Below are 16,060 nucleotides of genomic sequence, written 5' to 3' on the forward strand. Positions count from 1 at the left end.
CATATTTAGGTTGTAAATTATGTTTTTTATGACATAAATCATGGCTGCAAATTAAAAATGATATTGGGACACGTAATTTTACAATTAATACCGTTATAAAACTTGTTTGAACAGAAAAACAAATTTTTTTATTTTATTTTATTTTGGAACCCACGGATATACGCAATTACGTCACGACGTAAAAGATTCAGTGAGTCGTCCCTTCTACTCGAACCGCTCGAAAGAACCGATTCGCGGAAATGTGTGAAATCACATTTTTGTTTGTTGCCCTCTAGTGTCTGTGGCGCTGTAGCCGTTCTGCTTCCGCCAGCCAACTCATCTTGGAGCAGTGCTCCGAGGCTATAGCTACAATGATATTTATACTTCTTTTAATTTATTGTACGTCCTTAGGTACCGCTTTTGAGATGAAGTCTATTTTTTGTTCAATATCTGATAGCTGCGACTGTGACTTCAAACCAGACAAAAAAGGTAAGGTGTGGGATATGAACAGCTGTCTCTTCAGCATGTAGACAGCTAAGTTAGCGTTAGCTTCTCTAGTAACTTACTCAGTGGGGCTTACAGCTTCACCAGATGAAACCAAAGGATTTCTTTCAAGATAAAAAACTGACACTATTTCTTTATAACACATACGCCAGATTTAGCTTAACCATTAATGGTAGATGACAGCTGACCACACTCTAAACAAACGAAATGCTACATAGTTCACAGTGTATGTCTGCAGCTTTGTACGTTTTTATACAGATCACTTTTTGACTAGAATAAATGCTAAAATGCATTTACGATACAATTTTTCTGATGTTGGCTTCCTTATATGAATTATTTTATGTGTTATGTTTATAAATACATTTTAATGGCATACTAAAGTGCACATAATTATATACATATCAATTTAGCTGGGCAAATTATACATATTTTAGAGTAACAGACATTTCTTCATAACAATGACTGCATCAATACAATTTTAATATTATGACTTGACAGTTATATACTGGACAGTTGGCAGTCATTTAACTGAGATCTTATCTTACAAGTTAGTACTTAATCATTGTGTTTGTTTTTATTTGTACGCATAGCAAATCAACTTAATATGTGGTACCAGTAAATATCTCATGAAACAATCTTATGCATTGACATATGCTATTGTTTTTCTCTATATTTGGAGCCCTTAATGAATTGATTTGTCATTATGTGAGCTGTGTGTAACTGCAAGCTTTTATTTACAAACCCTTTCAATCATCCCATCCGTGTCTGTGTTTTCACAGGTTTAGAGTGGGACCTTTATAAAAACCTTTATGGTCAACATATGGCCCAGGATATTGTCTCGGAAGCAGTGGTGAATTTTTTACAGAATGAGAACCCAGACAGACCACTAGTGCTGTCTTTCCATGGAGCATCTGGGACTGGAAAAAGTCTGGTCAGCTCTATGATAGGACGACACATCTACGGAACAGCTATGGGCAGTCCATACATCCATCAGTTTATTCCCACCTTACACTTTCCTTTGGCTGACAGGGTGCAACAGTACAGGGTATGTGTGTTTTTATTGATATTAACACAAATCATGTGCATTTTAATATTTAGTTCCTGGATGAATACAGTTCTTTAGTTATTGTTCATTAACTTGTTCTTGTTTTGTGCACAGTCAGATCTAAAACACTGGGTTGAGAGAAACCTCACAGCTTGTGCTCGCTCAATCTTCATCTTCGATGAGATGGAGAAAATGCCTCCTGGTGTGATCGATGCTTTAGAACCACATTTAGGCCCCTTTCATGTTCTATTCCAGACAAACTACCGTAAAGCGATTTATATATTTATCAGGTAAGTCTGAATGACTGATCAATGGAATATTATTTTAAATGCTCATTATGGACAGGCTTCTGTCCTTCAGGGCAATATAACATTTCAAAGCAGAGAATTATATGTATTAAAGTGATAGTTCACCAAAAAATACTGTCATCATGTTCTCAATCTCAACTTCATGTCAATCCAAGCCCTTATGACTTAATCTCTGAAATATTTTGAATGAAACCTGAGAGATTTCTGTCCCTCCATTGAAAGTCTGGGTAGGATCCAAAAAGGTCACATAGGCTTCGTAAAACTAATCCATTTGAACAGTCGCTTTGTTTGAAACTATTCGATTCATATGGATTTGTTTTTTACGTTGCCTTCATGACCTTTTTGGATTAAGTTTTGTTTACTTGGACTTTCAATGGAGGGACAGAAAATTCTCAGGTTTCATGAAAAAATATTTTAATTTGTGTTTTTGAAGATTAACCGAAGTCTTGTAGGTTAGGAAAAACAGGAGGATGAGTAAATGATGACAGAATTGTCATGTTTGGATGAACTTTGCCATATCCCTGTACTGTTTTTTTTTTTTCCCCCCAGTACTGTAGGTCAGGAGGTAATTAACAAAGTTGCGCTGGAGAGCCGTCAGGCAGGTAGAGATCGAGAGGACATTCTCCCGAAAGAGCTGGAGGACAGTATTGCTAATGCGGTGTACAACAAAAAGAACAGTGAGTGTCATAGATCTTCATTTTAATCATGTTAATTGTAGCTGCTAATCTTAGTGCTTAATATATGTTGCACAATTTTCCTCTGTTAAGTCAATCTAATCTGTGGGTGACCTTTGTTTCCCAGGTGGGTTCTACCACTCCAGAATAATTACAGAAAAGCTTATCACTCGTTTTGTGCCTTTCCTCCCCTTGCTGCGGCGCCACGTGGAGCGCTGTGCCCAGCGGGAGCTCTGCCAGCGTGGGGAGTGTCAGCGGGCAGATGTGGCATCATCGGTAGGGGGCGCCATGACTTACACACCAAATGACAGCCAATACTTCTCCAGCACTGGCTGCAAATTAGTCCCGGCTAAAGTTAACCTTTTCCTTTGAGGGTTAAAGTGAAATCCCTTAAGGATCTTGACAGCAACTCCGAGCACAGAGCCCTTTGGATGATGGAGCTACAGAGTAAAGTCACCTGCATTTGGGGACATTCTCTTATTTGTATGTTTCATCCATATGGATGAGTTCTGATGAAGAGAGAGTAGAATTCGATAAATAACTCTGGTTAGATCTGGTTTTGCCGTTTTTAATCAAGCATGGATTAAGCCTGTTGCTAGTTAATAAAAGGACAGATTCAGAGAGCCGGCCTCAGTTCTCTAGGCCACTGAAACAACCTACAACACACTCAGTTTCAGAGTGCAGTTAACTACAAATCAAGTGCTCTCAGAACTTCAAAGATTGTTTATTTCATCGTGGGATATTCATTTAACAATGGAACTAAGTGCTGTACTTATGCCGACCACAGGGTGGCAGCAGTGCCTACTTGATACTTGAAGCAAGGTTTTTTTTTTTGTCCAACAATACCATTGTTATTGTTTTGTTTTTTTGTTTGTTTTTTGTTTTTAAAAATCATATTAAATATGTAAATAATGTATAATAGCTTTCTTTTAGTATTTAAATGGTTAACCAGATAAATCAGAAAGTTTTTGTAGCTCTTTCAGTACAATCTAACAATGTTAATAAGAATGTCTGAAAGTCAGAGTTCACCCAAACTGAATTCTGTCATCATTTGAAGTGCCGTTTGATATTTTCTTCTAAAATGAGCATTTTTATCAGGCTCCTATGTGTAGGTTCAGTAATTTCACTTTAATGGCAATGAATAGGTTCTGTTCATTGCAATTAAAGTGAAATAATTGAACATAAACATAGGGCCTGAGAAAAATGCTAATTTTAGAAGAAAAATTCAGATTGCACTTAGAGGCTTTTGCATCTAACTCTTCATTTACACACCCTTATGTCATTCCAGACCTATAAGACTTACCTTCTTCTGTGGGATATAAAAAACAAGATATTTTGCTAAGTGCCTCAGTGATTATATATATTCTATTCTGTCCATACAATGGAAGTCAGTCCTAACCAAAACCTATATATATACACACACACACACACACACACACATATACATATACATATACATATACATTTACATACATATATATACATATATATATATATATATATACACACACACACATATTTACACACACATGTGTATATATATATCGATCGATCGGCATAAAGTTTGGAACAATATGAGGGAGAGAGTGCATGATGACTTCATTTTCATTTTTGAGTGAACGTTATGAAAATACAGTCAGTGAAAATATATGGTACCACATCAAAATTAAGAAATGTTTTAATACATAATTCAATTTTTGTTTTATCTGAGAAGCCATATTGTCTAATTTGATTGATCTGAGGCAAATTACCAGCTTTGAAATATTACTTCTTTTTTCTTTTTTTTCCTTGTCCTCCTCCTCCGTTTATAAAAACTCACTGAAGGATTAGAACAAATATTCAGTTCCTTTATTTAATTTAAAGCACTAAAGGGAAAATAAAAGATACTTTATGCATGAACTGCCCTGATATAAATAGAAATGGAATCTTTAACCATATCCAATTTCAGTGTTATTCATTGTTGTTTACATTGTACAGTTATTCTGCACATTCATTTAGAATAGTATGCAGTGTGATGGAAATAATTTTTTAAAGGTTAAACCATTTTCTTCATGCACTTTTCTATTCATTGATCAGCCATATCCATCTTTATTGACCGTTTTTGTCTTTCTTTTTTATTTAATTTGAAACATGTACAGTAATGCAAAATTAAATGCAGGTACACTGCACAACAATAAAATCAAGTTTCATTTTTCAACTTGTGTATTTGCTCTTCTAAATACACAAGATCTTTTTTCACATAATGTTTTGAATGTCATGAGTTTTTTGTATACAGTATGTCCCACCCTATATATGACCGTTCCAAGTCTCTTGCTGTGTGAACACATAACTGTTGATCATGGACAGAATGACACAAAGCCCCCAACTCCCTCCGACAGCCCGTCTTCCTCCACTTACCAAAGGATATTAAATGTTTCTCAGCAGGAAACGCTAGCAGGTGTTAGTAGGTCTGTTGCCGGTCTGGCGAGAAGGACACCATGACTGAGAGCTGGACATTAAACCCTTTGAGACCATATAGAATTTTAGTGGATAAGCTCTTAAAGCTTTCCCTACCATTTCACCTGCAAACAAAGCACTAATACCCCCTTTGATGACTTCATCTGTCCCATCCAGTGTAGCAACGAGGCCCTCACCTTGGGTGGTGTCAAAGGAAGGATTTTCGACTGTTACAAAAAGCAACTAGATAATAACAGACTGACCCACCTCCCTCCCCCAAACCTCTGCTCTTAGCTTGACCCCCGTGCTCCCGTTCACACGCTCTCCAAAGCGGCTGCCCTCGCCTGGCCACTGGCCCCTTCATTCGGACACCTCTCCATTCTGTCCTAAATCAGGTCTAAAAAGGCACAACATCACCCCCTCCGCCAGTCCCCTCTGGCCCGGCTACAATACCCCAACCCCCCTCAACATCTGTGAGCACCCCTCTGTCTCCTCATTTTCTCCCTAACCACCCCATTATTGGCTGTCTTTCACTTGTAAATGTGGCCAGCCATAGTGCTGATGAGGCTTTCATCTGCATGGCCCGGGTCAGGCTGGAGTTAGCGGCCGGCCGAGGGGTGGGACGGAGGATGCGGTGGGCCTTGTGTGGCCCAGAGATGAAAAACAATCAGCATAACTGAGCGAAGTCCTTTTGAGGTGCATTCAGCTGAGACTTGGCTTGGCTAAACCAACTTTTGCCTCTTTCTGGCTGTGCATCGCTTATTTGGTTGCGTTTTGTGGGGTTGTGCTTTAGAGACTCTATATTGTCATTATTAACAATATGCTTGTTAATTAAACAGTGTTTTAATATTAGAAAGTCACATCCTAAAAACAAATGTTTTGGCTCAACAACAATGAAAATTAATGCAATAGTTTGCATCAGTCTTTTGGAGTTACAACAGCTTCTCAGTAAATTAATTTAACCAACAAAGATCATTTGTGTTGAAAAAGTTAAGTTGTTCCAACTAACAGTGGTGGTCCTAAAGCCAATTAATCTTATCTATTTCAGTTCAAATAAATAGCTAGCATAGCGCATGCTGAATGTAATATATTTAGCATGTAAATGCAATGAACAAGTAAGATATTTAGCAACATAGAAACTTTTAAGCATATCAAACATAACACGTTATTAACGTAAAACATACACATAAAATAACACTTAATTTCAGCATTTAATTTCCTTATTCAGTCCTATCCACATAGCATCCCAGCTAACAAAATTATGTTCTAAGAATATTTTGTTCAGTGTTATTTTAGTATCATTCAGATTATAGTTGTATATTTTCAATTTAATTTCAGTTAAAGTTTTAGTAATTTTGTTGTATGTTTTTGTCATTTTTAGTAGTTTAGATTTTTGTTATTAATAGATATCCTTATAGTTTTTATTTTTTATTACAGTTAAAGTTATTTTAGTAGCCTACATCAAGTTAAACTAAATTATAATGTGAAATGATGAAATAAAAAAAACTTTATAATTTATTTTATTTTATTTCAGGTATTAAGTAACATAAAATTAAAGGTTTTAATTTTAGTTTCAGTATACTATAATAACCCTTTTGCTAATGTTCCAAAAGTGAACACATTAAGGGAACGTTCCATTTTTTAACGTAGCAAACATTAAGAGAACGTTGGTGTTGAATGTTGTCTGAATGTTTAGACACAAGTAGAGTATATTAATGTTTAAAAAACTTGAACAATGAATAAATAATGTTTATGTGCTAACATTCTGTTACATGCAAACAACATCCGAAAGTTCTTAAGACATGATAACTTTTAACAAACAATCTATTAAGGTTAATGGAAGAACATTTGTTCATAAGTGCCTTGCCAAAAAAAAAAAAATTCACACAGTATTAGGTTTATTCATGCAATGATCAAGTTTATGTCAACAGAACTCAGAACAACACAAAGTAATGTTTGCAATTTAAAGGGTTATTAAATCAATAAATTAGAATTTTTCACTGTGCATGCATTTGTTTAGGTTGTGGTGACAGGTCTCCTGAATCTCTTTTTAGAGTGCAGTTTTACCATCTAAACATTTAAGATGTTAAATACGCAAATACATTTCACTTTCTGTCGTCATGATTTCAAAAGTCAGTATTTGCATCATATCATGCTCTTGTGAGATTACTTGTGGACCGTGTGTCTCTTCATCTCTGTTCTCACCCAAACAATGGGTGGTTACCGCAGCAATGGAGTCTCCAGGACAACAGGTGAACAAAGGGCGTTAGGAGGGGGGAATGCTGGGAGAGGGGTGGAGGGGCACCAGGGATGCCCTTGGCCTCTGTGTGGTCAGTGGGGGACATGGGCCTCTGGAGGATCTATAAGAAAATGTCTGTCCTTTGCAAGCATGAAATGATTGATAATCCTCTAACTAACTAAGACTCTGATGCTGACACTGTCAGTTCTTCCCTCCACATGATGTATGGCCTCATTTGCTTCCACGTGAGGTAGTTGCAATGATAAGTGCAAATTCCACTAACACAGCATATAGTCTCCATATCAGCTCAGTGATTCTCAGTGAAACTGGGAACATGAACCTCACACAGCAGTGCATGGAGAGTAAGTCAGTGTCTTTAGGATCAATGGAATTCATTCCGTTATAAGAAACTGTTTGTGATTTTGTAACCATTTAAATAAGATTATTTATGTTTAGCAGTCATACATTGTAGCAGAAGAAATGTATAAATTTCAGAAAGCCTGAAATAAACACATTTGCACTGGAAGAAATGCTTTACTAAAGAACTACTGAAAAGTACTGAATTAATAAAAAAAAGGCTATGTGTAATTTTTCTAAATTATGACAGATGAATAGAGCATGCAGTCCATGACTGCTGCAAGCTGTATTTTTTTTTATAAACAAAATCTATATTTTATTTTCTATTTAAACCGTTTTGATAATTAAATAATTACATTTATTTAATGTCAAGGGTCTTTTTTTTTTTTAAAGTCTTACAATAAACAAGAAAATATTGCTATGATATTTATGCGTTCTTTATTTTAAGGTTATGGAACCAAATCTTTATTTTTATATATGGTTCAAATAAGAAAACGGTATAAATTATCCTTAAACAATTTACTATTTTATTTAAACAATTTATTACAGTTTAGTTAAATGCATTTCAGCAGTTCAACAATATGCACTGATCACAAATGGAAAGTGAAAAAATTGAAAGTCGAATGCAAATGGATGACAACTATGTATTCGTTTAATGCTCTGCTCGTGCTGATTTTAAAAGATCAAAAGATCTGACCTGTGTGTAAAACTAATCTCGTTTAATCCTATTGGATTAACACACCATTTCTTTGTTGTCCTAAAGTCTGTAGCAGACACCTCGTACACTGAGAAGAAATCTGACAAAATCGTAAAATCCTGTCAGCTCATTTGAAACGAATATATTCACAAATACAAACTTTATTCAACTTAATCGACAATTCAATTGATTAACAAATTAATTTAATAAACATTTTTCGTTCTGATTTACTATGCAAACATGCATATAATTATAGAGTTAAAATCTATTTTTGTGACAAATATGTAGCTACATGTATTTTATTATATTAGCTACTTACAAAAAAACATCTGATAGTGTAGCGCTGAATTTTAGGTTACATTTAGCCTATGTAAATGTAGCCTACCAATCAAAACAAACCTAACAAACACAATTCTGATGTGACATTAGCTATAATAGTAGGCTAATAATAACAAACAATAGGCCTACACCACATACATAGCCTAATCTTATGCTGTTTTTACATTCCATGAATTTAAGCTTCAAGCTAAACCATTTTCTATTGTTAATTCAACGCATTACCACCACATGATAACGAAAAATAGCCTACAACAAATGTAGGCTAATCTTTTTATTTATTCAACTGTAATGCCAATTAAAATCAACTCAAGTTTTCTTCAACATTGCATTTTAAATAATCAACTTTAAACAGCTCTTCGTTATTTTAAAAACAATGATGCTAATAAAAGCCACTGATATGAGAGATGCTGATTGGAGACGCGTGGGAGCCTCCAGCAACAGATGTCCAGGCACAATTCTCGACTGATCGCTTGACATTTCACAAGAATTGCGTTTGGACAATCAACTGCTGGAGCTCATATTTCCATAAACAGCACAACTGTGTGTGGATATTTACTGTATAGGATCTATGTGTTTGGGTCCTCGTGTGTTTCTGCTCTTCAGTGGGAAAAGGCCTTGAAGCACAATGTTTTTTCTTCACATAATTCAGGCGTGTAGCCTTTCAGCCTACATCGGCTTTATTTCATAAATTCCTTGGCGGTAAAAATACATCATAATAGTTTTCGGTCCACTTTTTTTCGTTATCTAGAGAAATGTCAGAATAGCACGGGACAAAATTGACGCTCAATATCCTACTGTCCGTCTAAGCCTGAAATGTTGCTTTAAGACTGTATGTTATTTTACCAAAAACAATAGCATATTTCCACAGAGCTATTTTTTCGGTTACTAAAATAACAACGGCGAAATAAAAGCAGGTCTTACCGGGTAAAAAAAGGCAGAGAATAACCAAATTAATTGTAAAATATTATCAATTAATTCGTTCCGGTGTTATAAATAAATTACCAATAGCGAGTCACAAAATTTCCCTCGGAAATGATCGAGGAATGTGCTGCTCTGTCGATGCGGTCGCGGATCATTAGGACGGAGGTTGTGCTGCACCATCACCAGACACTTTCTTCAGAAGACACGCCATGTCTGCACCTGTGAGATGTTTCTGCTCAAGTATGGAAGACCAAAAAACGAGTACAAAAAAACAAAGAAACATCGTGATGTGCGTCAAATTCCACCAGAGGTCTCGTTCCGCGGTGCTGCGAGTCTCCAACTTCAATGCGCAGAATAAATAAAGTTCTTCAGCGTGTTCAAGACTCACACTGCATGTTAGTGAGGATCGAAATTCATTTCTACATAGGCTTTTATCACTCCCATCCAGAGGACTGTTGTAAACACTGGCAGCGTTTCTGGCTAAAGGATGCGCGGAGGCTCGCGTGACAACTGCGCAGCTCTCTAAATAAACGGCGAGGGCGAGAGTGGGGTCGGTGGTCGCTTGGTACGAGATTTGAATAGCACACCAGTGAGAGATAAATGGCCATTGTGGTGAGAAGGGGATGAGTATCCACTGTCTCAATCGGCGTAGTGACCAGCAGCTGCGCTGGGACCAGCAACCTCTTAAAGAAACAACACTCTATTTTTTGCCCATTGCAATTACAATCCAGCAGTGTCTACAGAGTGTCCTCGAAGACGTGTCCCTTCTCTCAAAAGCCACTCGTGTAAGGGATTACTGGCACTTTACCACAAAAGAATCGTTCATGGACACTTCATACGTAAAGTGTTTTTTACAGGCTGCAAACATTAAAATATAGGCAAATACCAATGGCATATAAAAATAAGAACACCATCAGTGTTTCGTTCATGAAACAAGTAATTCATTTTAATTTAAAACTTATATGCAACCAGGGTTATTATTTGTCAAACTTTTTATAGTGACTTTTTCTCAAGGTAGATTTCATTTTAAAAGTTCATTTCTGTATAGCCATACACCTTAAAATATCGACCACAAAAAAATCCACTTAACAGTTGCTCAGGAAAAAAACAGAGGTTTATCATATTAGGGTTTTATTTAAACAGGCAAAACAGTTACAAAACAGTTTCAAACAACAATATAGGCTATATTAAAGGTGACAAAAAAATAACAGACCACTTTTTTGGCCAACAAATACTGTGATTAATAAATCATATAATTTTATAGCAATGTTTTTAAAAAATATATTTTTTAAACTATTAAAAATAGGGTTGGAAGACAATTCACAAAAATGATCAAATTTAAGAGGGCTCTGAACTGAGTTTGCAACATTATTTTTAATACTAATGAAAATACTCAATTGTGTAAAATGACTTTCAGTTACTGAGATCTAGTTTAGGCATTGTGTATTACTTTAAATATTTTTGTAAAACAGGGAAGACCCCCTAGTAGGCTTAGAACATTACCCTGAATAAATTTGCACTTTTGTGTGAGCTGTGTGTCCAGCCGCGCCAGTAACCTCTGACCTTTAGTATTGTTCCAGCTGAGAGTGGACCAAGAAATCCTAACCATTCAGAGAAGCTGGGAACGATCCATTGTAAAGGATTGCTCGGGGGAAACGTATTTGTCAGTGTAGCTGGAATGTTGATAATCTTTCACAAGTGATATTGTCTTTGAAGTTTAAAAAAAAAAATTTAGTTTTGATGAAAATCTTTGTATGGCACAGCTTTGATTTGGATTCTCTACATCTGTCAGAAATCTCCAAACAGCACTGGTTCAGATTAAATTGGTAATTATTATAATATTATTACTTGATCATTTTCTCGTTTTAATCAGTTATGGTATTAATTACATGAGTGGGTTCATAATTTAATAATTGTGCTGAGCCCAATGAAGAATGGTGTTTCTTTTAAGTGTAATAAAACGTTTTGCCTAGACAGCTCATGAAGCCCAACATCTGGCAGAAAGATATGCTGACTCTTTAAGCAATGTATAATATATGTGTTGTTGCATTTGAGTTGCATTGAACGCGTTTTGTCGATTGAGTGTTCATTCAGCAATTATTAATTCAGTAACGAAAAACAAGTGATTCTTTCAGAACTACAAAACTTTTGTTCATGTTGTTGGGTCGCAATAAAATGTACCGTCTTCATATATTATGGTATAAAGGGGTGCAAAACGCTTTTATTTAGAATTTTTCTAACTTCATGCAGCATATTTCATTGCAAATTATAAGCATATTTATTGGAGTGAAAAGTTTAATTGAAAAATTAAATTAAATTAAATTTCACATTTTTGCCTGTTTTGCTTTGATGACAGCAGCACTTGACCTACATGAACTCAAAACGTTTGTTCTCCGGCATGGTTTGAGATGATCCAAAGAACATCTTGAGCTTCAATGGAAGAACATCTAAATGTCTGGATAAAGAGCCACATGATCAATGACATATTTTACTTATTTGTTACCTAGAATCTGAAATATTTATTTTACGTCATATTTATTTTAAAACCCTTTTTTTGGCAAGTTTAAAATACTTTTACATTTCTGCGTTTAGCCAAAGACACTTTGATCCATAGCGACTTATAAAAGAAGGAACAAAAAAAAACGATTTAACAACAGATTTTTGGTGCATTCTTATATTAAACATTCAAGCACACATTTCTGAAGTAACACGGTTCTCTGAATATCAGAAATGTTTGAAGTGTTTGGAAACCTCTCGTTGACCATCGTGAGGAAAACACCACAATATAGTGCATTGAATTAATTTCAAAAAACACCCAATCACATGAAATGACACTAGAGGATCATAGTGAGGTCAGTGTTGTCCAGGTTTTAAACCAGGGGTTTCCAAACTGTTTTGCTAAATTGACACCTATGAAAAAGTTATTTACATAAACACTCTGATATTTGATGTAATATGATGATGTAATCTTTCAAAGTATACAGAATTTTTCCTTACATGATCACTTGCCAAATTTCTGTTGTTATTTACTTATGTTTGTTTTATTTTAATCCATTTTACATGTTTGTTTTTTTAAAGCCATATACATTTTTACTTCAATACTGCATTGGCATTTCTAATTTATTGAATCTTCTGCATTTCCTCCAGAAACCTGGGTTTGCAAATCCAAATTTGGGAAAACCTGTTTTAGATACTATAATAGAGCATAACATGCAGGCTGCTGCCTCCCAATATACTGAACTTCAAAATATGGAAGAGACCTAACAAAGCTCAACTCCTTCAGTACAGAGTTATCAAAAATTACTATGCATTGATGTCAATTTTGGTTTTGTCCTTTATGACAGTTTCCTTCCCTCTTCTGGGGATCTAAACATGGCACCATAAAACTCAACTCCTTCAGACAAAAAAAATACAATTATCAAACATCTCATGTGTAGGTCAGCTCTGTTTCTGCTCTTCTGTGGTGTCCTGAGGTGGTGAAAGCGTCCTGGATTTATTCTTATGTGACGCTCTTCTTCCCTCTGCTGGAGAAGTCTGGGGTTGCGAGTCTGTGATATATGTCAGCAGAACATCTACACTCTGCTTCATGACAGAGTCTAGAACATTTTGTTCCTCTTGTGAAAAACGTCCCAAAACATAACGGTCAACAGGCGTTTTACCCGGTGGCCGCCCAATACCAATACGTAACCGTGGCATCACCTGCAGACACAATCAGCATGTGTTGTTACTGAATTTCTACAGCAAATAACTACAGCTGATGTGTTGCTCTAGAAAATATTTGCTAACTTACATCAGTATGAAGGCAGTCCACACATGATCTCACACCATTGTGACCCCTGAGAGGATGAAAATATGGATCAGTCACCAATTAACTCAATATACATATTAAGAGAGAGAGAGAAAAAAGTTATTAATACAAAAAAATCAGATGAAAAGTTTTTATTCACCTTGCACTTCCACCATGTTTAATGCCGAACTTTCCAAGTGGTTTGTCAAGCTCATCGTGAATCAAGAGAATATGTTCGGGTGAAATTAAATATTTGCTGGCTGGAAAAAATAATAAAAATAAATAAGAAATAAATTCAGATTTCCAAGGATTGAAATGAGGAAGAAGGAAAACTATTACAGTGTTATTATAGACAATACATCTCACCTGCTTTTGCCACACTCACACCATTGACGTTCATTAGCAACTTGGGTCGAAGAAGAACCAACTGGATATCTTGAAGATGTGTCACAATGACCTCTCCTGAAACCTGTCGGTCCGATCTCCAGCTATCTGGCGCTCCCAAACGTTCAGCTAACGTTGTGAGCACAGCCATACCAACACTATGTCGAGAGCCATTCATGCCAGGGTTTCCCAGCCCAACAACCTGAAACACAACAGCAATACACAATGTGATTCAGTCATAAGTTTATATACACACTTCGTAGACACTAGTACCTATTCTGACAGTTATTCTTAGCCATATTTCATTAGCTAATTCCTTTTTTACTTTACTTTTTACTTATAGCTTCATATAAACGTTTATTGTGCTAAATGACTAAATATGTTTCTTGTAATATACTAGTTGGCTAACAAGTGGAATATTAACCAAGTAGTTTCAAATAAACTGGTTATACAGTATAAGTGTCACTATTGGGAAAGCGACTAACAAATATATATAAATACTAATTTTCTTGAGTATTCGTGTCGTGACCAATTGAAAACTCACTACTGTAAGAATTGGCTAACAGAATATAATAAATAAGTACTTTAACGAACAGCCTTATTGAAAAAGTCACTACGCTGGATTAATAAATAGTATTTACTAAACATGGACTATTTACACAAACTTTAGTATCTATCTTTAAGGAACACAGGTTAAACAGTTTATCGTAACATGTTAATGCCAAGTAAAAGACTGTCAGACGTACCATTTTCCTTCTATTACAGTCAACTATCGCTTGACCAGCCATCTTCGGCGGTGGCAGCCTGCTCATCAACACTCGATTGATCAGTTTTGTCATCATCCGCCTTATGAGAGCCATTGGCAATTTAAAAGCTTGTGTCACAGCCGCCCAGACTTTACCTCGCATCGCAATGTGGTGTTACTCATTATGAGTCATGGCGAGTAGTTTACGATACCGGTCTGTTACACAGTTTCGAAACGACTTTCATCAGACAGATCTCAAACGGTGGACTTTTATATCACGGAATAAAAGCAACGGCAATTTATATCTATCGGGCATATGTATTGATTTAAATAAGTTTTGTTTACGATAGGATTGCGATTCATTCGCGTGTATCAGTGGACCCCGTTCTCCGATCCAAGTGTGTTGCGAGATTGCCAGATTTCACCTGTAAAATCCCCCTTAACGAGCAAAATATCAGGGCGAAGTGTAACATTTGTCTCGGTCTATCCCAAAACGGTTTTCAAATATATGTCAAACTGAAACATTAAATGATGTGGATGGCAATAACAGGTGTCTTGGCCATTGTAGGAGCTTAATTTATAACCGTGTTTTTTATATATTTGGCAACGCAAGGGCAACTGACCTTAGAGAAGCGAAGGAGTTTTGTCTTTACCCATAGCGCCATCTATCTTGATGGTGGAGAGTAACCTATGGATCAAATATAGGTTCATCTGAAATGTTTACATACAGAAATATGTAATTACCCATATTTTAATAGACGCTATGTCAGAGCAACACCGTGAATTAAAACTGGATGATTTAATTCTGTTAGCCTGTATAGATATTAATGAATATAACGAATATGTCTGAAATGTTCATCTCACTTAAGTAGCCTAATTACTGAATAACAACCCCATGGTTTACAATTACAATAAATAATACATTTAAAAAATACCACACAGGTCTTATTTCAACGTTTCACTTCAAATAAAAGCAATATTTAATCCACAAATCTAAAAACGTTACTGTGTTCACAAAATAAACAGACAAATAGACACACGTGTGTGTGTATTACTATTTGCCTGTTTATTTTGTGAACACACACACATACACACAAAGTATGATAACCTCAAAACTGTTTCAAATGACAAAATCTCACAAATGATTAATTAAGAAGAATTTATTATTTAAAGTTGTAAATTGAGTATATAATTCACAGGTGTCATGTGAGGTCCACAGGTGCCGGATGAATGCAGGAGGCAGAGGTGCTGGAGGCGCTGCTGGTGGAGAGTCCTGTGGAGATCCATGTAGTCTTGCCAGTTGCCACGAGGAACCATCTGTCAACTGCAGGGATGCTCTTCTCGCGCTTGGTCAGAGAGGAGGGCTGCATCATGTCCGGTTTGAGTCAGGTGTGTGTCACTCATCATCACCCCAATTCTTTATAGAAGAATCATCTAAAGACACCAGGCAGGAATGTGTTCTGTCTGGGGTACTGCACACCTGTCCAATTTGTGGTGAACTTCTGAAAGTCTTGCTTGACTGAGGTCCTCACAAGATCACTGGGTCAAGCACGTGCTCTTGTTTGTTTTGATCGTGACAATTACTGGGTAGCACGTGCCAGACTGAGTGCGCTTGTGTGTGTTTGCCTACTGTCAACATTTAAAC

The 16,060-nt window shown here is 36.1% G+C and overlaps 2 protein-coding genes across 2 annotated transcripts; one reads left to right on the forward strand and one right to left on the reverse strand.

Moving 5' to 3' along the window:
* The first annotated feature begins 296 nt into the window (after window positions 1-296).
* LOC107699771 (torsin-2A-like) lies at window positions 297-3,346 on the forward strand. The gene is made up of 5 exons (XM_016501155.1): window positions 297-468; window positions 1,263-1,528; window positions 1,643-1,818; window positions 2,386-2,513; window positions 2,638-3,346. Exons 1-5 carry the CDS (start codon window positions 351-353, stop codon window positions 2,880-2,882), a joined length of 933 nt encoding a protein of 310 aa, XP_016356641.1. The 5' UTR covers window positions 297-350; the 3' UTR covers window positions 2,883-3,346.
* Window positions 3,347-11,864: 8,518 nt separating this feature from the next.
* Window positions 11,865-15,013, reverse strand: ptrh1 (peptidyl-tRNA hydrolase 1 homolog). Its single transcript, XM_016501156.1, has 5 exons — window positions 14,417-15,013; window positions 13,653-13,872; window positions 13,447-13,546; window positions 13,290-13,335; window positions 11,865-13,198 (listed from the first exon to the last, which is right to left on the reverse strand). Exons 1-5 carry the CDS (start codon window positions 14,576-14,578, stop codon window positions 12,938-12,940), a joined length of 789 nt encoding a protein of 262 aa, XP_016356642.1. The 5' UTR covers window positions 14,579-15,013; the 3' UTR covers window positions 11,865-12,937.
* Between the last annotated feature and the right edge of the window lie 1,047 nt (window positions 15,014-16,060).

The sequence above is a fragment of the Sinocyclocheilus anshuiensis genome, unplaced genomic scaffold, assembly GCF_001515605.1.
Source record: "Sinocyclocheilus anshuiensis isolate Anshui unplaced genomic scaffold, SAMN03320099.WGS_v1.1 scaffold278, whole genome shotgun sequence".
Classification (NCBI taxonomy): Eukaryota; Metazoa; Chordata; class Actinopteri; order Cypriniformes; family Cyprinidae; genus Sinocyclocheilus; species Sinocyclocheilus anshuiensis.

Coding starts and splice junctions, on each gene's coding strand:
- ptrh1 (XM_016501156.1), bottom strand. CDS start 14,578: ATGCGAGGTAAAGTCTGGGCGGCTGTGACACAAGCTTTTAAATTGCCA. Junction 13,873..14,416: donor ACTGTAATAGAAGGAAAATG/GTACGTCTGACA, acceptor GTTGTGTTTCAG/GTTGTTGGGCTGGGAAACCC. Junction 13,199..13,289: donor TGGACTGCCTTCATACTGAT/GTAAGTTAGCAA, acceptor TTGTGTCTGCAG/GTGATGCCACGGTTACGTAT.
- LOC107699771 (XM_016501155.1), top strand. CDS start 351: ATGATATTTATACTTCTTTTAATTTATTGTACGTCCTTAGGTACCGCT. Junction 469..1,262: donor CTTCAAACCAGACAAAAAAG/GTAAGGTGTGGG, acceptor GTGTTTTCACAG/GTTTAGAGTGGGACCTTTAT. Junction 1,819..2,385: donor GCGATTTATATATTTATCAG/GTAAGTCTGAAT, acceptor TTTTCCCCCCAG/TACTGTAGGTCAGGAGGTAA.